Source organism: Hordeum vulgare, chromosome 1H (assembly GCF_904849725.1).
Source record: "Hordeum vulgare subsp. vulgare chromosome 1H, MorexV3_pseudomolecules_assembly, whole genome shotgun sequence".
Classification (NCBI taxonomy): domain Eukaryota; kingdom Viridiplantae; phylum Streptophyta; class Magnoliopsida; order Poales; family Poaceae; genus Hordeum; species Hordeum vulgare.
In genome coordinates, this window is record NC_058518.1 from 444612736 (window position 1) to 444638449 (window position 25714).

The following is a 25714-nucleotide window of genomic DNA, read 5'->3' on the forward strand; positions in this document are numbered from 1 at the left end:
AAAAAGATAAGTAATCATCTTCACCTTCTCATTCTCCTTGTTCTTCTCCTCCTCCTCCTTCTAGTGTTCTCCTCCTCCTCCTCCTTCTAGTTTTATTCTCCAAAATGACATAGCTAATTTTTCTCCAAAACGACATAATTAGCTTATTTAGCTCACTTATGACATAATTAGCTTAGTTATGTAAAAAATAGCACAAGAACCTTGGTTAGCTCATAACTTAGCGTAGCTTCCTCCGAAATGACATAATAAGCTCAAAATAAGATAAGTAATCATCTTCACCTTCTGCTTCTTCTTCATCTTCTTCTTGTTGTTTTGTTCTTCTTCTAACTTTCTTATTTTCATTTTGCAGATTTGATTCACTTCATGGAAGATGACATTCATGGAAGCTAGCATTGATGGAATGCTACTATTTACTTTATGTTTCGAGAAGATAAACAGTGTGAAACTATGTCTATGTATGAAGATAAGTATGTGTATATATGATGATTGAAACTTTGTATGTATTGGAAGCTAGCCTATTTGTTGTTTTGCTCTTATATGATGTTTGATACATGGCCTATTTGCTGCTTATATGATATGTGTATTTTGAAGCTTATGTGGGTGTTAGAAATTATATATATCATATGTGTATTTTTAAAATGCAGGAAAATATCTAAAAGCAAACAAAACAGTGGCAATGTTGGTGTTTTGCCGTCTGCCAGCGGACGACAAAGGTCTTTGTCATCAGCCGGGAGATGGCAAAGGTGTCGCGTGTCACCCACATGTGCAACCTGGGCAACCGGCTGGACCATATGGTAACTTTGCCGTCCGCGGCATACGGCAAAGGGCTAACCAGGCGGATGGCAAAGGAGGCCACCCGGCAGACGGCAAAGGCTGCCACGCCGGCCGGCGGACGACAATGATGGCCACGCTAGCAGACGACAAAGGTTGCCAAGCCGGCAGACGCAAAGGTGCCCAAGCGGGCGAACGACAACGGCGACAGACGGCAAAGATGCCCAAGCCGGCAGACAGCAAATATGGCCATGTCGGCCGACGACAGCCATGGGAGACGGCAAAGTTTTCCATGCCGGCAGACGACAAAGATGGCCATAAAAAGCAGATGATAAACACTCTGTTAGCCACCTAACGGAGTAGGTGCATGTGGCTGTCGTCTAACCTCTTTTGTCGTCTCCTTGCCATCGATGACTCATGGCAAAAGCCTTTGCCGTCCACTGCGTGGAGGCAAACGGCAAAGAAGGCCCTTTATCGATGCAAGCAACCGTAGAAGTTTTGCCGACTACCGGCGAACGGCAAAGGCCTTTGCTATCCGTGGAGTAACCCTTTGCCGTCTGCCACGGATGATGGCAAAGAAGCATATTCTTGTAGTGTTAGTTGGATTTGTTAAGAAAACATACACGTGAAACATTCTTTGGCACAGGAAAGCGTGCTAAACTCTTCTAGTAGATGTGGAACTACCAGAAATACCGGGACATGACAAATGTCGATGAAACATTGCAGAAAAAAAATGCACATAAAAGATTATTACAAATAAGCTCACTCAAATCCCTACAAACAACCAAATCTCAAGCCGTCGTCGATCGTGAGCGTCGTCGAGACGCACACCAAGGGAAGAGGTTGAGAACCAACAAACAAAATCCACGCTAGCGTTGTAGCCTTGTAGGCGTTGTGAGCCAAAGGCCAGCCCTCCGGAACACGCGCTTGACGATGTGGCGTGTCAGCCGAAGATGTTCCCCGCGGATCCAGATCTGACGCATTCCACCGCTGTTGTCGGGGAACAACACCAAATCCACCGCCGTCGGGCCACCAACCTTGTACCCGCACCAATTTGTCCCACTTGCTGGTGCCGCCAAGAGAGGCGGCAACCACGAGACACATGAAACATAGGGCCTATCGATCCTGACGAACGGCAAGCAAACTACAACTGTTCGTCGGAAACTTATATAGATTTTTTCTACCTATTGATGTGCAATTTCACTGTACGTTATTTATTGTTCTTTGTACATGTTACAATTTAGTATTTATGATATATATAAATCTTTTCATATAAAAATAAAATAATTATCAATATGCGACCATTATTCTATTTTTCATTATTGTGTAGTTTGAGGAGGTAAACATGAACTTTTCAAACTATTATGTTGATTTAAACAGTTCAATGTATAGTATCAAATATTGTTAACTTTTTGTATCTTGTTTCACGACCACAAGTACATACAATTATTGTTTATCTTTTTTTGTATTTTTAGAATACATAATTATTGAAAAATCTACAACATTGTATTTTCAAAACTGTTCAGTATGTATTAAAGTCGTTGTGTAATAAAAAAAATCTATCAATGTGCCAAGAATGTTTAAAGTGTTTTTATAGAAAAAATACGTGTTGATTTTTTTTAAATAGATGTTGTCAATATTTTCAATGCATCACGAACACTTTCAAAAACACGTTTTCAGAAACCTGAGGATTTTCCAAAAATATGTTGAACATTTGTTTTGAATGAACTAACACTTTCTTTGAGTTTATGGCAGTTGTAATATTTTCTTACATTTCTTTTTCAAAGAAAAAAACACATGAAAATAATAATAAAATAACTTGTACATGCCCATAAAAGCATTATATATTCAAATAAATAATAAGAGAAATGCTTGAAGAGGTAAAAATAGCAACACGGCATATACAGTTCTACTCAAATATGTTTACTTAGCAGAGCCTCATGTGGTGGTCAGTTTGAGCATGCCATAGAACCCTTGTTCGCGAGGTCCGAGGTTGGAACTCCTCCCCGCAACTTTATGTTTCTCTGCCATGCCAAGCATTAGTTTTGTGTATTTTATAACTTTATAAGCGTCAATGTGATCATGATAGATTAATTAAGACACCCGTAGTGTATTTAACTCTTTTTAAAACATTAAAATGTATTTTGTGAATAATGGTAGCGCTAGCACCTGATATTCTGCTTCGTTTTTGCAAAATAAAAAAAAACTGATATTCTGCCGGGGCGAACGACCGTGCCCGTGCCCAAGCAGGGCCACACGGATAAAAAGGTCTGGTGGCACGTACGTACATTGCCACTGGGCGGCACTCGTACGACGGGACGTAGGTGACACAACGCAACGTGCAGGCCAGGCTCAGGTCTCTTTGCCCGGTCGCGCACGGCAGCGCACAGATGCGGCAGAGGGTCAATGAGCGCGGCTACTACTACTACCGTCAAGAACCTAGTACTACAACCTAGGCCGGCCATAGCCGCGGGCGCAGTACGGCGGGATGGGGCGGACGGGACGGCACGGGGTTGGATGCATGAAGGATGGTGTAGGGCTTGCGTCACGGCCGTGGCAGTGCGCAGGGCGGCAGGGCCCCGCGCAGCGTCAAATCGCGCGGCGGCTGCTGGGGCGGAGGCACCGCACGAGGCGCGGTCAGCGACAGCCCTCCCTCAAACCCCCCGACGCCTACCCCGCGGAGCCCCTATGCCACTCCTGCCACTGTGCCTCCCCACTTCACGAGGCGCGCCATAGCCATAGTAGCCATAGGTTCGGCAGCAAGGGTGGATCCGTGTGGGAGAGCCAGAGCCAGTGGCCAAGCTCAAGCTGCGAGCCAGCCCATCCCGGCCTCCTCTCGCTCCGTATAAGAGCCACCACCGGGCCGTCTGTGTTCTTGACACTCGCACTTGCCAGTAGTAGAAGCAACCAGCTCCGTGAAGCGAGCGAGGCACCATGCAAATGCCGCCGGAGATGAGGGGGCGGCGCGGCAGCAGCTGCGGAGGCGGGGGCGTGGTGCAGAGAGGCGGTGCCGGGGAGGCGGTGGGGCGGTCGCAGGCGCAGGGGCACTACCGCGGGGTCCGGAAGCGGCCGTGGGGCCGGTACGCGGCGGAGATCCGCGACCCGTGGAAGAAGACGCGGGTGTGGCTCGGCACCTACGACACCGCCGTCGACGCCGCGCTCGCCTACGACCGCGCCGCCGTCGCGCTGCGCGGGTCCAAGGCCCGGACCAACTTCGGCAGCGGCCACCTCCCCCCGCACCACCACCACCACCACCAGCACCAGCAGCAGCAGCAGCCGTGCCTGCTTCCGCGGCCGCCGGCACGGCCCTTCGGCGGGCGCCTCGACGTCGCAAACCCGTCCCCCTGGCACTTCGTCTACTTCCCGTCCAGGCTGCAGGAGTTCCTCGCGCAGCCGCTCCCGGCCCACGCCGCGCCGTCGCTGCCGTCCACGGTGCTGGAGCTCCGGACGGGGCCCAGCAGCTGCCCCCAGTTCGACCTCAACGAGCCGCCGTCGCTGCTGTTTGGGTCCTGATCTCTTTCGCCGCGCAAGGGTGTAGAGCTCCAGCTTCCAGGCGTAGGATCATGGTAGGTAGTAGAGTACTACGTACGTAGTGAGTACTGAGTAGAGTAGAGGTAATTTAGTGGGGTGGTGGAGAAGACTCGTCCGTGTCTTGTGTACATATACTGCTGCCCATTTCAGCAAAATTTCACATTGTGTCGCTGTCGCCTTGGCTGGTGTTCGTTTTTGCTCATCTCTTGCACTTCTGGCCTCCTTGCTAGTATCTCTTTGCAACACACTTTAACCCGAGATTTCGTGAAATGATGTAAAAATTGATTTTTTTTTTTTTTTGCCGCTTCTAAACTTAGTTTGTGTTCGTGCGGTCTCCATGGACATGCTTCCCTGAGTTGCATGTGGCCCAGGTGCTCACCCGTGAGCCCAAGCGTACGTGCGGTGGGTGCACGAATGCGTCAGTTTTGGCTGTGCAAAGTTTGTTAACCACTGCGTGGTTGTGTGGTCATTCCGTCAATGTGTTTGTAAATTTTTCCTGGCGCAATGATGTTCCAACAGAATACACGGCGTAAACAGATTATACTCCCTCCGTCTTAAAAATAAGTGTTTTAATTTTATACTAGTTTTATTATAAGTTGTACTATGGCTGAGACATTTATTTTAGAACTGAGGGAGTGTCTCAACTTTATTGTAGCCATAGTACAAATTTATATTGAATTTGAAACATTATGTTGAGACGAAGGAAGTACTCCCTTTGTAAACTTTTATAAGAGCGTTTAGGAATTGCAGTTCAAATTTCGTAACGCTACGAAAATCTTGTTGTTTCCCATTTTGCCCCTCCGTCACCTCACTCGCTCACTCGCGATTCCCCTCACTCCAAAATCCCTAGCTCGCCGGCGCCGCTCTCCCTCTGGCCCGCGCCGCTCTCCTGCGCCGCTTTCCGTCGCTCGCGCGGCTCCCCCTGGCCCGCGCCGCTTCTCCCTCTCGCTCACGCCGCTCCCCCTCACCCGCGCCGCTTCTCCCTTTCGCTCCCTTCTCCTGCTTGAGGTAAAGCTGGGTTTTTTACCGAGGTCGAGGAGGAGCGAGACGAGCGCGAGCAAGACAGCCTTGTCCTGCTCGACCGACGGCGAGGAACGCTGGTGCTTCGCGTCTTCCTCGTCATGCAAGGAGGAGCGCCGATATTGGAGATGTAGTTGTTGTTGTGGAGGAGCGGAGGAGGTCCTGCATATGGGTCTGCATGACGAGGAGCGGAGGAGGTCCTGCAGATGTGGAGTTGGAGATGCTCTGCCGGACGAGGGGGAGTTCAAGCTGCCGGGCGACTTCATCTTCATGTGCAGATCAGGTCAGACTTCATCTTCATGTGCAGATCAGGTCAGACTTCATCTTCGTTCCCTTGTGTGCAGATTGTGTGTTCTGCTTCTGAGATGCTAAGAAAAAACTTGTTTATGCTCTGCTTGTGTGCTCTGCTTCAGACTGTGTGCTCTGCTTGTGTGCTCTGCTTCACACTGTGTGCTCTTATGATTATTTCATTCTGTTGCTGATGATATCACTGTTCAATGATGATCAAGACAGACTTGGGATAGGATCTTCATGCATTGTAGATCACTGCTGATGATGTCACTGCAGATTTTGTGTTTTGCTGCTGCTGATGTATACACAAGGTGAAACTTTAGGAATATGGAGGGAGTAGTAGATGTATACACAAGGTAAAACTTTAGGAATATGGAGGGAGTATACACATTGTTCAAACTTAAGGAATAAAATCCTGCATACAAGAGCAGAGAGACATCATTTTTGTCTTGCAAGCATACACAAGGTTTCATTGTTCAAACTTTAGGAATATGGAGGGAGTATACACATTGTTCAAACTTCAGGAATAAAATCTTGCATACAAGAGGAGAGAGCCATCATTTTTGTCTTGCAAGCATACACAAGGTTTCATTGTTCAAACTTTAGGAATAAAATCCTGCATACAAGATCCTGAGTCATTTTTTGCAAAATACTCCAGCTTCAACAGAGATTCAAAATACTCCAGCAAGCTTCACTAGTTACTCCTACTGGTGGTTCACTATTCAAAAAATCAGGAACTTTCATGTAAAATTCAGAAACTTCCATAAAGTTTAGAAACTTGCATATAATTTCAGACAACACATATGGAATAATCCATTTCATACTTATAAATAATACATATCCACAAACAATACAAGTCTCAATAATGCATTTCCACAAACAAGTTCCATCAGAGCACTACAAGTCTCAACATACTCCACTACTCCATGACATCTTGTTCTAACAACTCCATGGCATTTTCATACACTTCACGAGGAAAATGGATTCTAGGTGGTAGGATTCCTTGCCTTTCCAATCTCTCCTTCCGCAAATGTGGAATTTTATATGAATTTTCTCCTCCATGGTTCATCACTTCGACCATGATGGTCTGAAGTGTTACAAATATTCTATTGAGTTTCCCGACATCATACTCATCAAATTCTTCATGAACACCTTGAATCAATCCTTTGATAGTCGTCGGAGCTCTACAGTCGGTCAAAGACTCAAGGGATCTGAAATATCCAAGATCAAGTGCGTTTAGATCAGGAGAATTTGGAGGCTGGTTTATTATTTTAATGTCCAGACCAGTAGTAGCCACAGCTTCTGCAAACTCTGTATACCAGGAAGAATGTGGGTTTTTGCGTTATCTTGCTGGATCAATATTGCATTAATATCATCTACGGGCCACACTTCCTTTATTCCTGGAACCACTTTTTCTATCATATACCTCCTCATTACCTGCCGGTTCACGTTGACAGACTTGATTTCCATGGTCCCTCGTGCTCTATATTCACTTCTTCTAGCAGCGGGGATCTCTTGCACAAAGGGCCAGACACCAATTTTACCAGAGAATGTGACATTGCCTTCAGTGTCAAATCTGGGTCGAGCAACAGCGGTCAGAAACATCACTTTCCCAATACAGTTCTTGTTTCGAACAGTTCTGACTGGGTCATCTTCCTGGGGGAGGAGGTAGTAGTTTCTATTCATTTTTGTCATATAGAACCACTTTTCGTCAATATGCACAATGTTGTGCATACCGATGAATTTAGGTCTTGGAACTGCTAAGGTTGTCTCGTCAAGCATTGACAAACAAAACTTGATCCTTTCTCTTCTATTCTTTTCTTTCAAGAATGGCTTCAAACGATTGGAGTGCCTCCTAATCTTGCGAAGCTTGAGTTTCTTGTACAGTGTAGTGTGACTGACAGCTAATTGGCAAGCAAGTGACCTAAGAGTTGACCTTCTATTCAATGGAACCGTGGGGATTTTGTTTAGAGCATCATCCTTTCCCTTTCTTCCACATCTTCCTTTCCTTCTGTTGGATACATCCACCTCCTGGCCAAGCGATATTTGTCTTTCTGCTGTCATCCAGATTTTTCGAATGTGTTGGACACCAACTTGAAAAATTTGAGCGACATCCTTCTTGTCATTTCTTTTGAACTTGCCACCCCTGGCCAGATTCAAGGTACGTAGTGCCATGTAGACAGCGTATCTTTGCTCATCTGTCATTGACTTTCTTTGCCTATGTATTTGAACTGTACTTGTTGCTTCTTCTTGGAGCATATTGTCATCTTCTTGGAGCATATTCTCATCTTCTTCTTGGATCATATTGTCATCATCATGTGCTTCTTCTCCTGCAGGTGGTGTGCAATTCAAGTCTGGGAGCACCATGCTGTGCTGCTCCTACTGATTCTCCTATTGCTTCTCCTCTTACTGAAATTTTCCGCAACAAGTTTAATACACATTTAAGTTATATACAGACATGTCATTGTAATATTGAAATGCAGAGTATGATCATTCAACTAATCCATTTGTAAAGTCTGCTACGTGGTCAATCTGTCGAATCTATGCATTTTAATACAGATAAAAGTACTCAATTCTTCTGTAAATTATTGTCAATGATGCAGTAATGGTTTAGACAAGGTGTACTGTGTTGTAGGAGTACAATGGTCTGTATTTTGACAGACAAGTGCAGCATGTGATAGTGAATTTTTCTGTAACTTCTGTAAATAATGAACACATCTCATGTGTGACTGTGCATTTAACTAAATCTATGCTGAATCTAACTTTCAGTCTATTTGAAGAATTTACAGTAAAATTACAGGGAGCAAGATCACATTACTGGTGGAGTAATTTATGTTTGAGCAAGATTTTACTGTAACTACAGCATAAGAACATGGAGTAAATTCTTCTGTAAACTGATGAAGTAATTTATGTTGTTCTGTAAACTGATGAAGACTGTGTGCTCTGTAAACTGATGAAGTAATTTATGTTGTTGTGCAATGGGCCAGGTGAGGAGAACCTGCCTGGAGACCACGTTCTGCGTGCGGCAGCGACGAGCCAGATGGGCTAGGCACGGCGAGGACCAAGCTCACGCACGAGCTCCTGCACGAGGGGGGCAGCACGGGCCGGCACAAAGGGGGCGACACGAGCTCCTGGAGAAGCGGGCGGCATGAGCTCCTGGAGAAGAGGGGCGGCACGAGCTTCTGCAGGAAGGGGGCGACGCGAGTTCCTAGAGGAGTGGGCGGCGCGAGCTTCTGCAGCAGGGGCCGGCGCGAGTTCCTGGGGGAGGTGAGCAGCGCGAGTTCCTGGGGGAGGTGGGCGGCGCGAGCTTCTGCAGGAGGAGCCGGCGCGAGTTCCTGGAGGAAGACGGCGGCGTGAGATCCTGGAGGAAGACGGCGGCGCGAGCTCCTGGAGGATGGGGACGACGTGAGCTCCTGGAGGAGGAAGACGACAGGAGCTCCTGGAGGATGGGGACCGCGTGAGCTCCTGGAGGAGGAAGACGATCCGAAATTTAAATTGAGGGTAGAATGGTCTAATTCACCATTTGTCGGCTGTGTCTTAAAATCCTAAACGCTCTTATAAAAGTTTACAAAGGGAGTATAAGTGAAACTTGCAAGCATTTCAACTTACTATCTTTTGCGCTATGTTTCAACTTTATGTTTTGATATTGTTATTTTTGTTATCGTTTCCGAGCAGTTATAGAAAACTATGATCCCTGCATTCCAATTTCTCTTCAATTTCAATGCACTACGACAGAATTATTACTATAATAAAGAATATAATTCCGACTGCAGATATGCCATTAATGATACGTACAAAGAATTGTCACCTTCAGTTTCAAAAAACAACTTTTCGCCTTCAAGGCTAAAAAAAACGATGCAACTGATTCACCCATAATCAGTTACGAATCTGATATTCAAGCAAGCACAAAACCAAAAGTTTAACATTTCCCAGACACTGAACAGTAGGTTCTGTACATAAACGCTCATCTGACCATACCTCAAACCATTCTGACAGAACATACTCCCTCCGTCACATTTAGAAGGCACAATTAGACTTGCGTGCGTTTTTAAAATAAACAAAGGTTAAGGCACGTTGCATTTACTCCTAGCAGCTAATTAATACTCCGTTGTACTATTTTTATATACATACGTAGTATGAATGCTATTTTTTAACTCATTTTACAGCAAATCAATAACCACCTAGGTCATAGAAAATTTGCATGCAAGCCTTCTAAACCGTGACGGAGGGAGTAATGTTTGTTCTGAAAGACACATAAGGGCATACTGGGAGTGCAGTTTCTTCGTTGAACAATAGGTTCGATTGGGAACTAAGAAAATATTAGTGATTCCCATTCAGTTAGGCCTACATACATCAAGTACCTTAGGTGACCAAATGTTCTAGCCTCGTCATTCTCATTCTTACATGACAAAAAACCATCTTAGCAGTACAATCAAGCTCGATGCCAAAGGAACCTCGGTTCCATGATGGCACAAAAAAAGATCACATTGAGATGGATGAAATTCCACCGTGCAGACCAGGTCACCTTCATGCTCTCGGCGAAGCTTCGAGGAGTTGTTGGTTTCAGCTCTCGGCAAAGCTTCCGGGGTCGATGGTTATACTCTTTGTGCAATTATCAGTCTTGTAGATGCCAACCAGCCTATCAGCTAATTCAAACATGTTGTTTCTCAGACTGCAGAAAGGATGACAGACATAAGTTAATATATACTATATAGGATTGGAGGCCTCACAATCAATTGAGGTTTTCAATTGAAATTGATAATCCAATTTTGACCCAGTCAATAATTTCTCAAACCCTCTCATTTAATTTTTATACAATACACTATGCTTCCTAATTTAAAAAATTTTACAATAGGTTGAGACTTCAATTTAGACTTTGGTCACCCAATTTTCACCGGGTCAACAATTTCTCAAGGAGCCTTCCTATTTAATTATTTAAATTCCCTATGCTCCCTAATTTTAAAGCTTTTTCATTCGATCAAGGTATTCAATTTTGATCGGGCCAACAATGTTTCAAATCAATCAGCAGCAACTGGCCTATAAAAACATATCAACCCCTCGCAGATTCCTATCACCCATAAAAAAGTGTCACCATGTGATACTATAGCACGAATATAGTACATACAACCAACGATGAAACAATATCCCCACATAAATATGGATTTGATTAGTGGATAACATAAAATACACCGTGAAAGACCGAACAAATAATTGCATTATAAATAAACGTAAAACACATTTCATCGTCTCCCTCACCGGATAAACTAAATACTCCATCAATTTTGAAATATAAGGGTTATTAGTCTTTTTGAAAGTCAAATTTCTTTAATTTTGACCAAGTTCAGAACCAAAAATATCAACATCCAGAATATTAAACAAAAAATATGAAAATTCATTTCATGATGAATCAAATAACACCGATTTGATATTATGAATTTTGATACATTTCTCTATAAATTTGATCAAACTTAATGAGGATTAACTTTTCAAAAAAGTAGTACACCATATATTTTTAAATAGAGTGGGTAAAAAAATTAAGAATCCCATCAAATTCAACGGTGCGGCAAAGCATGTACAACCCTTCTAGTAATCTATCAAACGTGAAAGGGACAGCCCAATAACAAAGCATTTACAACCCCTACCAGGATTTTCCAGGTTGAATAAAAGATATATAATCAAAGAGAAAAGGTAAATTTGAAAGAAGTGGGCTGAAATAAGCATACCTAATAATTATGAACTGAGCATCCTTGGTACGATCTTTCACATAATGTCCAACAATGGATACATTTTTAAAATCTGCAAACAGGAGTTTCATTTAGCCCATTTGAAGTGTAAGATTATTAGTTCCAGAAGAAAGTCACAAGACTTACCCAATGCTGCATCTATCTCGTCCATAACATACAATGGAGTTGGTTTATAATGGTGAAGAGCAAACACTAGAGCCAGGGAGCTGAGCGTCTGTACGACAACAAATGTTTCAATAGGTATATATATCCAAAAGAGTAATACTCCCTCCGATCCATATTACTAGTCTTAGATTTGTCTAGATACGGATGTATCAATATGTGACAAGTAATATGGATCGGAGGGAGTATTATCATGAGAAATGTTTGCAGTCAGTGTAACATGTTGATTGCACAACAAAAGAGTACATGTAAGGGATTTATACATTTTATACAATATCAAACACAACTAATCAAGTTGCAAATTTCATGCAATCTGCAAAATATGCAATAGTGGTATCGCTGTGTAACACGAGGCAAATCATAAATGTTAGGAAGTATTAGTATTAGTCTAGGAGTCCTTATTAGTATATATTTACTTTCCTTGCACCTCAATTCATGTGTAATATATATATGCCCCTTGGGCCTTCAATACAGATAAGTTGTTTTCCTAACATGGTATTAGAGCCTAGGTTTAGGTCTCAGGGCGCCGCCCGTCCGCCTCGATCTGCTCCAGCCGCCGTTCCTGTCACTGGATCTCGTCTCTGCCCCCCGTTGGATCCCGTTCCCGTCGCTGGATCTCGTCTCTGCCCCCCGTTGGATCCCGTTCCCGTCGCTGGATCTCGTCTCTGCCCCCCGTTGGATCCAGTTCCCGTCGTTGGATCTCGTCTTTGCCCCCCGCCGGATCCCGTCTCAGCCCCCCGCTGGATCCCGTCTCGCCCTGCTGAATCCATCGCCTCGATTGGATCCCGTCTTCCTGCTCCAGATCGCGGCAGGCTCCTTCCCTGCTGTCGCAACTCCAGATCGAGGCAGGCTCCTTCGGCGTGGACAGTCGTTCCTGCTGCTACGTGGTGGGGCCGACGGTACTGGCGGTGGAGAAGGCCGATTTCTTCCCGGAGCCCTCGTTCCAGAGCTCCGAGGCCTACGCCGCCGCGGGCTTCCCCGCTCTGCTCTCGTCCTTCTGCTACGCGGAGCTTGCCACCGAGATCCCATCTGCCGAGGGCTCCTTCTCATACCTGCGGGTCGAGCTCGGCGACATGGCGGCGTTCCTCGCCGCCGGGAACATACTGCTTGAGGCCGTCGTGGGGGCGGCCGGCCTGGGGCGCTCCTGGACGTCCTACCTCGCCGCGCTCTTTGGACTCGATACGGACGCACTCCGCATCCACTTCCCGGTGCTCGCTGAAGGTTTCAATCTGCTCGATCCCATCGCCGTCGTCGTCCTCATCTGCACCTCCACGCTGGCCATGTCCGACGCGCGCCTCACCTCCACAATCAACTCGCTGGCGTCCGTGATCGGCATCATCACTACAACGCATGGTTACATGCAGCAACTAGCTGCTTACTGCTGCTACGTGGTGCTACTCCTGCTACTACGTGGTGCTCCTCTTGGCCGCCGCTGCCTCTGCTATGTTGGCTGCTGCTGCATGCTTGTCTGCGTGCTGCTCTTTTGCTGTTTGGGCTGCCGCTCATCCGTGCAACTCTCCTGTTGCTATCATGTGTTGCTTGCCTACATGCTTGCTGCTTCGTGTGTTATCTCTTTCTCGTAGCTACTTCCGCTACCATCATCCCTAGTCTAGTTTTTATTTGGGTTTTCCGCTGCGTCCACCAAATCCATTGATATTTTGTGTTTTCTCATGTCATGCGAGTCCACCATACCTTAGTCCGTCAGCCTTTCTCCGGTCCTGATCCTTTCCATGCAACTTTTGTGGCTTATTTGCCATTGTTGTTTTCTATAGGATTTTCTGGACTTCTTTTGCATTGTCAATCTACGTCCATCGTGCCTTATCCGCCGAGCTTCTTTCGCCGACGGTTGTCGTGGACTATGATTTTCTGCACAATGTTTTATTCTCTTGATGTGCCATCTTCTTTTGACAACCCATCTTCTCTTGATATTTATCTTGTATCTTCAAGTGATGCGGTGTCTACCTCTGATGTGCCATCTCTTCGTTATCTCCTTCGGCGACTCGACAAGTTTTGAAGACTCTTCATGCTACGACGACACTCAAGACGCGGATTTGGATTATCATTTTTTTTAGTATTACACTTCTTCAAAATGCAATGCTATTGCATATGGGGGGTGTTAGGAAGTATTAGTATTAGTCTAGGAGTCCTTATTAGTCTATGTTTACTTTCCTTGCACCTCAAGTCATGTGTAATATATATATGCCCCTTGGGCCTTCAATACAGATAAGTTGCTTTCCTAACAATAAACAGGTAAAAGAAAGATAAATGTGCATACTAGCACCTTAGCACTTGACTGAATGGGATACAGTGGGGCTGGGCATATGTTTGGTTCCTGCCAACCTTCCCAGCCAAAGAATTGGCTTAACAAATTTTTTGGCGAAGGAGCACTTCATCCTTTGCTGGCCAAAATTTTGGCACAGTTTGTGAAGGAAACAGCAAGGGTCCAAACTCCAAAGCCAGCGAAATTTTGGAAATACACCAGGCATAAGCCAAAACACGTCACAGCTAATTTTTTACTCTATAATCAAATATATATTTTATGCACTACATTATCTTAAATATGAATGTACAGCCATTTTTACCAGGAAACCAATTCAAATATAAGTGGATAGTGTTATTTTAAAATTTGCATTAAAAATCTCACTGTGCATCTTGAAAAAAGGTTGCGGATTTGATGGAGGCTAACGCAAGTGCCTGGTCTGCTAAATGAGGGCACACAACTTCTCTTAAACATCTTTATATTCCATCTGAAGTGTGAGAGCAAGAAAGTATCTTCAATACCAAATGAGCAATAATGCAGTACGATATTTCTGATATCTTTATGGTGTCCTAAATTTTTCATGTGGTCTCGTTGGTAAAGCCCATCATTAGGTATTAGAAAAGCAATGAACAATATGCACCTATTATTCACTAAAAATGAAAAGTTCTAATAATGACTTTCTGATTGACATCTTTATTCATAAACATAACGATAAAAGAGCTTAACTTTCTAACACTGTAAGTGTGGAAAAAGAAATACCTTCTCGCCACCAGATAGGTTGGCAATGTTCTTCCAGCTTTTCTTGGGAGGTCTTACACTGAAAACAACACCTTCTGAAAATGGATCTAACGAATCAACAAGTTCCAGCTCTGCATCACCTCCAAGAGTAATCATCTAAAACGACAAGATAATATGTTGGAACCATGCAGTATCTTCAGAAATAAGCATCAACGTAGTGAACATATCATTGTTCCAACAATGAGGTCATATACTTAGTCACCAGGCTTTCTTTCTTCTACTCCGCCTTTCAGAATTGTCAATTCACAAGAAATGTGTACTAGGAAAGCACTGATTATAATTGTTACATTTCAGTTCATAGGGGCAATTACAGTCTAATCAAATCAACTCTTGGATTATGAATCACGTTTGTCAAATGGTGATAGAGTGGTTGGACTTGAACAGTGAAAGTTGGAGCGTCAAATTACATGCTTGTTATACATATTCATACCTGGTACATCTCTTTCAGTTTCAGAGAGATTAAGTTGAACCCTGCCATGAAATCATCTAACCTGCAATAATATATAATTGCATGTAAGGTAGCAAATCAGACAATATTATTATTAAAACCGAAATCAAAACTAGTACCTTCTCTTCCTCAGCCCATCATATAGCTTCTTAAGATCATCACGCTCCTGAGTGGTAGCATTTAGCTCATCAACACGTTCGCCATATAAACGAGCCTTCGTGCGATACCTGATTCGACCAAAGATAAGCAATGAATACATTGATGCGAAAAGGTTTTGTCAATAGGTATAGAGAGTTAGTCCATACTCTGCTATTGAATCCAGATTTGGACTCGAGTCTTTAATCTGCGCTTCCAGCAATGCCACCATCTCCATGGCTTTTTTAAGGTCACACATTTCATTGAGATGCTCATCACTTAGTGTTTCTTTAAGTTTCTCAGGATCAATTGCATCCTTCTGGAGTCTGATGATGAAAAACACATATTATCATTTGAAAATAGCAAAGAAAGCATGCGTGATTCATAAAGTAACTGAAAAATAGCACTTGCACATACTGATCCATGTGTTTGGCAAGATTCGTCTGAATGTCAGCTAGCCTTTTCTTATATGCCTTCACCTTCATTTCCCACTCCTTGGCAAGTTTTTTTGTATCTTGCAGTTTGTACTCTGCATCAACCTGTTTTTACACATAAACAGTTCATGTTTTCTTGCATTAAGAAAAGTTCTGTTCATTAAAACTTACAAGAGTCATCATGACCAAGTTCATGAAAGTATAATAGGATCTAAATTAATAAAAGAGACCTCAGTGGCTCTTAGTTCATCCACCACTTTCTTTGTTTTATTATAGTCTTCCTTTGTCTTGTCAAGCTCCTCTTTATGGGTGTCAATCATCTACAAGTCAAAACAGGATTAACATTATCCTTCTGAATATGCAACCCAGTCAAGGTCCAGGCCGTAGAGCAACATAACTAAACTACCTCCTGGGTCTTCTTATAATCTTCTTGAACAAGAAAAGCTTTCTTCTCAATCTCTTTAAAAACAGACATCAACTTCTCCTTTTGAGCAAGAAGATTTTCCGTTTCTTTTTTGGCCTCCTCAACGGCCTTGGCTAACTTTTTCATCATTTTTTCACATGTGGCTATTTTAACTTTGTGGCGATTGATGTCTGAGCTTGTTTTGTCAAGTTCCTGATATTTGAAGCACGAAATCATAAACGTCAGAGTAAGAGAAACACACACGCACACCCCAGATAAAAGAAATAAACATGCAAGAATGTACTTACAGATTGGATTTTTTCTACTTTTGCCTTCTGGTCCTTGAGCACCTGCCCCCCTGCATTTTCAATTTTCTGCTGAAGTTCTGAAGCCTGTTGTAAATTCAAGCGAACTCAAGTTACAGTTATGTAATAGAGACTCTATTTGTAACAAAAATGCTACAACAAATTGGAACAAAGCATTCAACTGGGAGGGGCCTAAATTTAACGAGCGTTTGCATTTTTTTTGTAAAATGAGACTTCAAGGTTTGTATAAGCACTTGCCTGATCTTTGAGCTTGCTGGAACTCTTCTCAAGCTTTTTTAGGGCAACTTGTTCAGTAGAAATAATTTCATCCAACTCTTTCATTCTGCCGATCTCGTCATCTTTGGGATTTGATGCGGCCTCCAATGAAGCTAGTCGCTTCTCATTGTAAATGTATTGGGCATTCAAACTCTCAACCTTTAACAGTAGGAATAAAGGTAAGGTGATCTCAACATAACAGAAAACTTGAAGAATAAGAACATTGTAGTTTATACCTCCTTTTTCGCTTTTGCCAGTTCCATCTCAAGTCGAGATTTAGCATCTTCCAGGGACCGGTAGCGTTTTTTAGCATCATTAATATTTCCATGCAGCCTACTGAGTTGGTCAATAAGTTTGTTGAGATCATTTTCAGCATTCATAACAGCCTCGTCTGAAACACTTTCTCTGATGGATGTGCCCATCTTGCCACCTCGTGGTTTGCCACCACCACCACTCATGGTCCCAGACTTCTCAAAAAGTGCACCGTCGAGGGTAACTACCCGGCGAAATTCATTAGCAGCAGTATATGCAATTCGAGTAGCCTGAAAACAAAAAACAGATGCTTGCTGTTACTGCCTAAATGCAAGCAGCAGAAGGACTGGTATTGCTTGGTAACAGAATATGGTATGTTCCTGAATAAAGTAATTTTCAGAATGGCAGTTCCACGAAAATGCTAGGGAGAAAAGTGAGAAACAAACAAATAAGGTACATAATAACTGCAAGCAGCTAAGACATACACAAATAAACTAAGTGGAACAGACAAACTTAAAGATTTACCTGATCAAGATCCTTTGCAACAACAGTATTGCCCAAGGTAGCAAAGAAACCTAACTTCAGCTTCTCATCTTTAACCTTTACCAGATCAAAGAGGCGTGGAACTCCTTCAGGGGTTTTTACTTTCTCTTGTAGCTTACGAAGATGGTGTGCTTGCTTTTCCTGTAATGGTAAAATAACAAAATCATGCCTATCGCAGTAAAACAAACAAGTTAAAAGTTTGAATACAAGTACACACAAAAACAAAAAGGAAACAAACTAGAGCATTACCAGTATCATAAAAGTAGCAATCCCAAGATTTCTTCTGCGTAATAGTTCAACACAAGCTTGGGCGGAATTTGTTGTTTCAACAACAATATAATCAAGCCCATGGCATGCTGTCGATATGGCAACATCATATTTTGCTGCAACACAATAGTTTATAAATTAAATCATATTTAATTGAATAAATGTTTCCACCAAGATATTGTGTAAAATAAATGCCCCCTCAGATTATAAACCATAGAAATTTCATAATTATTTGATGACCAGTGAGTTGACCAACTCAGTACCTACAATATCAGATTTGAATGTAAAGAACAGCACCAAAACACAGCATGCTGGAGAACCACAAAAACTAATACCAATCAGTAAAATCAGAGGGTTCCCAAACTTGGCACGTTTGTGGGCTTTGCATACTGGTACCAAGGGATAAATACTGGCTGGAGAAACCTTAACCTAACAGGATAATACAAGCAAACAGGATTTTATAATGGTGTATCATTTATAAAGCACTAACCCGATAAATATTACTCCCTCCGTCACAGTTTAGAAGGCATGCACGTGTACCTAGATCGTCAATTTGACTTATACAAAATATATTGTTTAACATAAAAATTATATCAATAGAAAATAGAACATCTAAAGTTTCTAATGATATATTTTTTGTTATATACGCCTCTCATTAAGTTGGTCAAATTGACGACCTAGGTACATGTGCCGGACTTGTAAACTGAGACGGAGGGAGTAGTCATCTTAATCAAAACTTCTGGTAAGAGTAAATGCACTCCCCATAGTCAGGAGTACCAAACATTACAACTAGATTTCATTAAATCATGCCATTACAACACATTTTAGAAAGAAGGTGCAAGTGAGAAACGAAAAAAACCTCATGTTAAATTAACTCGTCAAGTTCATTTGTTCCATCAGATAACATTGGTCAAAGGCTCAAAGCTATAATATCAGATTCATTGGTCGTAGTGGAAGTGTGGGGGCAGCGTCCCCATCACCTTGTTCATGTTCAAGCAAATGAGAATTTGTTTCCTGAGCAAAAAAGAAACGAGAGGTGTTCCCAAGCACTAAAAGGGCAACTCTCCAGCACCCAAATGTAGAAAATCAGCATAGTCCAGAAAAGGTTGGAATAGTTTAACTGCATTCATTTAAAAGTCATTCTTCTATGGCTATGGTTTATATCTTACCATCAATTGCACCAAGATCACCTAGCCTTCCATAAATGCCATCTATTTCCTTTGATTCTTTAGCTTGTAGAATTGCTTTCAAAACAGTGCCATGATTCTTCTCAGAATCCCTTGTCGATTTAATCTCCACAACTTTCTGCCTAGCTGCTTTTTCAAGAGGAATTAGGGATTCCTCTTGTTTTAGGCATTCCTGTTACCGATTCCAAGTTAGAGATCCAGGATCCTCAACCACATAAGGCTGCTGAAGTTAATGGTTGAAGGGAGAAGAAATGACTCAGAACTGATATGAAGTGATTAACCTGTTCAACTTTACGAGCTTCAGATGCTTCACTCTGATGTTTCTCTATTTTTCCTTGGAGCTCCGTAATAAATGTGTCCTTTGTTTTTATTTTTTCCTTAATGACTTCCATCTGGTTTTGAGCATCAGTTAATTCTGCTCGAGCTCCATCATGCTGAAAAACGTAACAAGGTTCATGTGAATTATCAAAGGTCAGAATATTATATATTACCATTTCTTTGCTAAAAAACAAAAAACAGGCACAAAAAAGTCTGACTCCTGCAATGTGATGCTGAATAGTGAATACTTGCGTTCCCTAAAAACAGATCCACTTTGTGATGGCAAAACTGAAAACTGTGTCATATTGGAAATAGGATTTCTTGCCCTCAATGAAAGACATGTCCAAAGTGGCAGCCAGGTGATATTATCATGTCTTCGCTGTTTAAAATGCTACAAGGTAAGGATGGCTAACCTTCTGTTTCATTATTTGTTTCTCCCCAGATGCCACATCCAGCCTCCCTTTATGCTCGATAATTTGATTTTCCCATGGTTCAAGCTCAGTCCTTACTTGGGCAAGTTCAGCAAGTAGTTTTTCAGCTTCTTCTGTGATTACCAAAAATAGGTATCAGACAAAACAGTTCACTGAAGAGAGAGGGAGGGGGGGGCAAATACTGAGAGAGGAAAATATGACCTCGAGAGCTTTGTTTAATTTGCTCCAGCACTTTCTCTTCTTGGTTTAATCGTTCTTGCAGTTTTGGTATCTTTTCTTCAAGCTGTGGAATGAGATTGGATGATTCTTCAATCTCTTTTGCTGATCCTTCAATTTTTGAGGTATCCTGGATCAAGGTGAAACTTTAGACCCTGTTGCTTGACTTACAACTGAAATCATTTTAAAATACCTTTTCAGCTTTGTCCTCCAGCTTCTTAATCTTCTGCTTGAGATGCTTTAAATCTTCCCTGTGTTTTACATCTTTCCTCTCAAACTCCTTAAATTGATCCTTGCAGGCTTTCATGTTATTCTCAAGTTCCTGCGCATATAAAGAGAGCAAACATTAAAGACAGGCATTTAATTAGACCAAAAGTTAAACTAGCAGATCAATCACTTAAATATGTAAGAAAATTCAACTTCGAATTCACAGCAATAGAGGTTCCAGAAAATGTAATTTAAGACCATACCTCTTGCTTTTTGACACGTTTGTTGTAAGCTTTCTCCATTTCTTTCAGCTCCTGGGAGTTCTGTTTAATTTTTTCCCTGGATTATAACCAAAACAATTAGTACTGAACTCATGACTAATGTTCATGTACAAGCTTGGCAATAAATCACCTCTCGGAGGTAAGGTTCTTTGCTAGGTCCGTAACATTCTCTTCTAGCTGAGTAACATGTGAGGTGGCATCATCAGAAGCCATTGTTGTTGCCTTTTCTTGCCATTTCAAAAGCAAAAGTTCCTTCAGCATGTATGCTTCAGCTTCATTTTTTGCATTCTACAGGAAGAAAGCTCCATCAGTAGTGTTAAACTGTTGATCAACCAAAAGAATCAATTTATGACATCTGATCAGCACCTCTAAACTGTCCCTTTCCTTCTCAGCCAATTTCAGCATCTGCACTGACGCTGTTCTCTTTTCATTGAGCACTTCCAATCTAGAGGGGTTAGAACATAAGAATGATTACATAACACTACATGGACAACACGCATTCATCATGACAACAGGCATTGAAAATTTTGATAACTTACTGTTTGTTAGCTTCTTCGATTTTCTCAACATATTGGTTTGTCCCAATAATGTCTTCTAGATATTCTAGAAAACCCTCGTCATGTGGACTTTGAGCTTTGGGTTTCATCAGGGAGATTTGCTCAACCTCGCCCTATACAGTGACCAGCTCAGAAGTCATGTAGTTGTAATACGACAAAATACAGTTGGAAAAGCACCTTATGACTGCCTAGCAATTCCATGTAGACTTAAACCAAGAAATATGCAAAGGGTGAAAAATTTATGAAGGTAATCAAATGTAAGATGTTATCTAACAAAACATTAAGTATCCGTATAATGGCAACACAAACTGAGGAAAGTGCACAAAACCTGAAGGATCAGAAAGCGATTATTATCAAGGTCCACTCCTTTGCCCTTCAACACTTTAGTTACTTCGGTAAAATTGCTTCCACGGTTATTTATGTAATATCTAGAAGTGTTGTCACGGAACGCAACTCTTGTTATGGAAAAATCACTGCCCTCAACAACCTTGTAGTTTCCACCATCCTGCATATGGCAACAGAGAAAAAAGAAACAGGGAATTATGGCCCAATGAAGCAAGAAACAGTAAGGACATGGCTCAAGCAATACCAGATCAATGATTTCTTGAAAATGGACAGAAACACCAGCACTGTCTAGGTTCTGGTGATTGGAAGAGTTGTGTATGAGCTCTGAGACCTTGTTTAGGCGCATCTGCAGTTAGGAGAGAACTAATCAGAAACAGTATACGTAATGCAAAACAACCAATAAATAAATTTTTCCAAGTCAAAATAACATCTACTGAATGTGAGGTCATCTTTCATGAGCTTGAGATAAGAAATTCACATTGTTAATCAAAACACCCAAGAAAACCTTTAAAACTGTGCACGAAATGGCCCATAGAAAATGGGAGGACAATACTTCATAAAGACAGGGTCAGGCCAAGCCAACTATTGAGCACATACCACTTAGCCACCACAAAATTAGTACCCCCGCCATCCCATAATATAAGAGCATCTTTTACACTAAACTAGTGTCAGAAACATTCTTATATTATGGGACGGAGGGAGTACCATCAAAGTACCAATATGATACATCATACCTTTAAGCAAAGATGTGTTTACTTCGTCTGTTATACAAAACAAGTATCTCAGTAGGTTGTTAAACTCAACCTTTGGAATAACTCAGTAACTTGCTGACAGGGATTGCCAGCCTTTAACCCTTGGATAGGGCAAAATAAATAAGATGTGATATGTACATACTAGATACTACCAAGATTCAAACAAATATCCTGATGAAATAAAAGCATCTAAAATATGGAGCATTGATATCCACCTGTTTTGCACGCTTCCCAAACACGAAGAGCATTGCATCAATGACGTTGCTCTTCCCACTGCCATTTGGCCCAACAACAGCCGAAAAGCTCTGCAACCAAGAAAAAACATTATCATAATTTGTTTTGCCTCTAGGAATCGTAACTTGGCATGCACCTAGACAAAAAGCATGCAATCAAGAAAAATCTATTGTGCATGAATCATATCTGTAGCACGGAAATTCTGTGTCGCACAAAACTAGAAGGCTGGAACTCTAATTTACTTTGAGGGATCTCTGCTTATAAGATTATATTTGACTAGTGTTGTGGCTGTATAAATTATGATACAGGTGTTCTGCATCCTCAGAATATTCCAGTGCTTCAGCGATTAAATGGTGTTCATGATATTATTTCAGTCAACTGCACTCGCATCTGCCTTGTCTTCGCGAATTACAGCCTCTGAACGAAAATATCCAAAACAGATAACCAACTAAACCATACAATCAAGGCATGTCGTTCAAAACTACCCTGTGTTCATTAATACTTTTAACAAAATGATACAAGTATACTTCAGCGATTAAATGATGCTCATGGTATTAGTTCAGTCAACAGCACTTGCATCTCTCTTGTCTTTGCAAATTACAGCTTCTGCACGAAAATATTCACAAGATGCAATCAACTAAACCCTACAAATCAAGGCATAAGGCTTCAGAACCACCCTGTAAACACTATTTTGAGCATTTAGTGTGTGCTGAATGTATCAGAATCTAAGCATGAGTCTGTGCTTCATGGTGCCGATTGTGCAACAAAAACATTTTGAACAACAAAAATGCTGCAAGTATGTAAGAGCTACTCCAGGGTTTCAGAATCACCATGCGCAAGTAGTTGGATACGAAATTTCCAGTTCATATTTTATGGGATCACAACTAACGAGCCAGAACAAGGCACTGAAGCCGAAGGAACAACAGATAGTGCAGCTAATTTAGAATTCTGTAGGTATATGGGGGAGACCAGAGATGTATATTTAGAACAAAACCATACAAAACTTCTCTCGAGACGCTTTTTTTTTAGAAAAGGAGGATATACCCCCGGCCTCTGCATCTAGACGATGCATACAGCCATTTTATTAATTATTCACAGAGACCATACAAAGTAATACATCAGTCAGCCTGAAGCCACCATCTAGAGAACACATGTTGCTACTCCTATTCCTTGATGAAGGTGTGCTGAATATCCGGGCCAAATACCAAACAGATATCGCACCAAATCCTAACATCTATAGTCTGATGCTCCATCCTAGCCACCACTGAAACTGGATCCCAAACTGGTCCGGCACAGAGGCCGCCTCCACCATCTACCACCGTATCCTCTCCAGAGCTAGAACAAACGCATCATCCTTGCGAGGTCTGCCGTCGACGCCACCACGGTGCCAGACAGCGCCACCATCCTGCACGTATCCGCCTACACGTGCATGTCGACGAACCACCGCAGCGCCATGCCGCCGGGCTACACCGTATGGCTCACGGTAGACCAAACACCGCTCCTCCTCTTGTCCCGTCCACCCAGCACGTACTCCAAAACGATGCCCTCAGGAGGGAAATGACATCGAAGATGCCATCATCGTCCGACCGGTAGATCCAGATCTAAGGTTTCCCTCGGAGCATCACGAGTGTGGTGCCACGACCTGCAACAACGATGCCATGGGCTGGTAACGACGTCCTAGACGCCGCCATCGTCCGCCATGACCAAGGTCGGCGCGGTTTTCACCGGAAGTCGTGACCCCCCGATCTCGTGGCTGGATGGAACCAAGGGAGGCATGTCATGTAGACGAAGACCGCTGTCGGCATGCCGGCAGGGGCCTCGCCGCCCCCACACCGATCCTCCTCGCGCCACCGGCCGAAGAAGTCCAAGCCGTGACGGATCTGGGCAGGAAACGCCAAATCCGCAGCCCTCGATGACAGCCCTTGCGCGCAGCCACTGCCCTCGCCGGATGGAGCGCCTTCGCCGCCATCCAACCTGACCACGGCCGGCCATGGGGCCACGAACGCCGCCGCACATCAGGTCCGCCGCCCTGACCGCCGCCCCCGTCTTCCCCGCGCGCGACGGCCCCTCCGCCTCGCTGGGGCTCGCGGCACCATCCGCCCTGGCTCGAAGGCGCAGGGCCCGCCGCCACCGCAGCCCTTGCCAGCGGCAGCGGCGGCCGGGGAAGGAGGGGACCGCTCTGGCGGCTAGGGCTTCGGGAGCCCCTAGCGTCGCCCGAGGGGAGGCGACGCGAGGGGGTACGGACGCGAGAGAGAATCTCTCGAGACGCTAAAACCTAAGTAAAACTAACTGTTGGCCAGTTGACATTTCTAGGGTTTTACGGAATTATAGATCAAGTGGAAAATGCAACTCTATCATGCAAAATTATGTGCCTATGACCTCGAATCGGCTGCCAAAACGGGCGAAAAGGGGGGAACGGAAGAGGGGGAACACAATGTGTGCGACCAACGGCCGCCCTAGCTCCGTTCACCTGGGCCGAGAAGACGAGCACATCGAAGTAGAAATTAGCTAGGGCTCGCATCTGCGCGAGAGAGGGAGATACCTTGTGGAACGGACCGATGCGCTGCTCCCCGGCGTAGGACTTAAAGTTGCGGAGAACCATCTCCCGTATGAACAGACGCGGCTTCGCCGGCCTGCCCGGCGAGCTAGCCGGCGAAGGCGACGGCGGTGGCGAGGCCTCCATGTAAGAGAGGGTTACTGAGATGCCTCGGTATTTCAAAATGGAGTCGCGGGAGAGCGGAGCACGAGCGCCACTGCAGCGGTATTACCCGGCCAGCCGACGGCGCTGACCCGACACGAGATCTCCGCCGCCGCCGCTGCTTCCCCTGGGCGAGGTGTGCAGACTCTGCAGAGGAACGAGTTGGTGGTGGGGAAATTTTGGGGAAAGTCGAAGTGGCTGGGAGGGAGATGCGGATTTGGGGACTTGGGGGGAGTTTTGGGAGGGAAAACTGAAAGGTTGGGACTTGGGAGGGTTTCCGTCCGTCGTGCGACCAAAATGAATTGGAAATCTGTGGACCATCTGTTGTGGGTCTGAAGTTGTTGTGTTGGGCTATATAAATAAGCCAGGCCCATATGTTACCTTGGTGTTGTTACTTTTTCAGAAATGAAAAATTTCGGAATCACACCAAACTTGATGGATACTCTTTCGTCCTAAAATAAGTGTCTCAAGCTTAGTACAACTTTATACTAGAGCTATTACAAAGTTGAGACGCTTATTTTGAAACGAAAGGAGTATTGTATATATAAAAATAAAAAATACGGAATCAAACAATTACCCGAGGGGGGGTTACCACCTACCCACAAGGCAGGGGCACGCCCTAGTGCCTTGTGGGGCCCTCCAATCTTTCTGTGATCTAATTCCAACTTCATATATACCATTTTCTCAGAAAAAATAGAGAGTTCATCGCGGTTTATGATAGGAAGGAGCCGTTATCTCGTTTTTTTGTCGAGAGGCCTGATCTGGAGTCCATTCGGGCCCTGGTAGAGGGTAAATCGTCGCCATCATCAACAACAACCTCATGGACCTCACCACCGGGAGTGAGTGAT

General features: G+C 43.5%; 2 protein-coding genes across 2 annotated transcripts; one reads left to right on the plus strand and one right to left on the minus strand.

Annotated features, from left to right (window-relative positions):
- The first annotated feature begins 3451 nt into the window (after nt 1-3451).
- On the plus strand, nt 3452-4480 carry LOC123413419 (ethylene-responsive transcription factor 3-like). Its single transcript, XM_045106353.1, has one exon. It carries the CDS (start codon nt 3706-3708, stop codon nt 4282-4284), a length of 579 nt encoding a protein of 192 aa, XP_044962288.1. The 5' UTR covers nt 3452-3705; the 3' UTR covers nt 4285-4480.
- Nucleotides 4481-9876: 5396 nt separating this feature from the next.
- On the minus strand, nt 9877-25103 carry LOC123443704 (structural maintenance of chromosomes protein 4). The gene is made up of 28 exons (XM_045120205.1): nt 24711-25103; nt 22150-22239; nt 21427-21528; nt 21166-21342; nt 20820-20950; nt 20647-20725; nt 20411-20568; nt 20263-20338; nt 19986-20114; nt 19778-19922; nt 19559-19689; nt 19109-19261; nt 18810-18999; nt 17623-17756; nt 17356-17514; nt 16815-17120; nt 16561-16737; nt 16306-16389; nt 16001-16210; nt 15825-15914; nt 15578-15699; nt 15331-15486; nt 15145-15252; nt 15008-15068; nt 14539-14673; nt 11484-11571; nt 11337-11409; nt 9877-10285 (listed from the first exon to the last, which is right to left on the minus strand). Exons 1-28 carry the CDS (start codon nt 24849-24851, stop codon nt 10177-10179), a joined length of 3714 nt encoding a protein of 1237 aa, XP_044976140.1. The 5' UTR covers nt 24852-25103; the 3' UTR covers nt 9877-10176.
- Nucleotides 25104-25714: the final 611 nt, after the last annotated feature.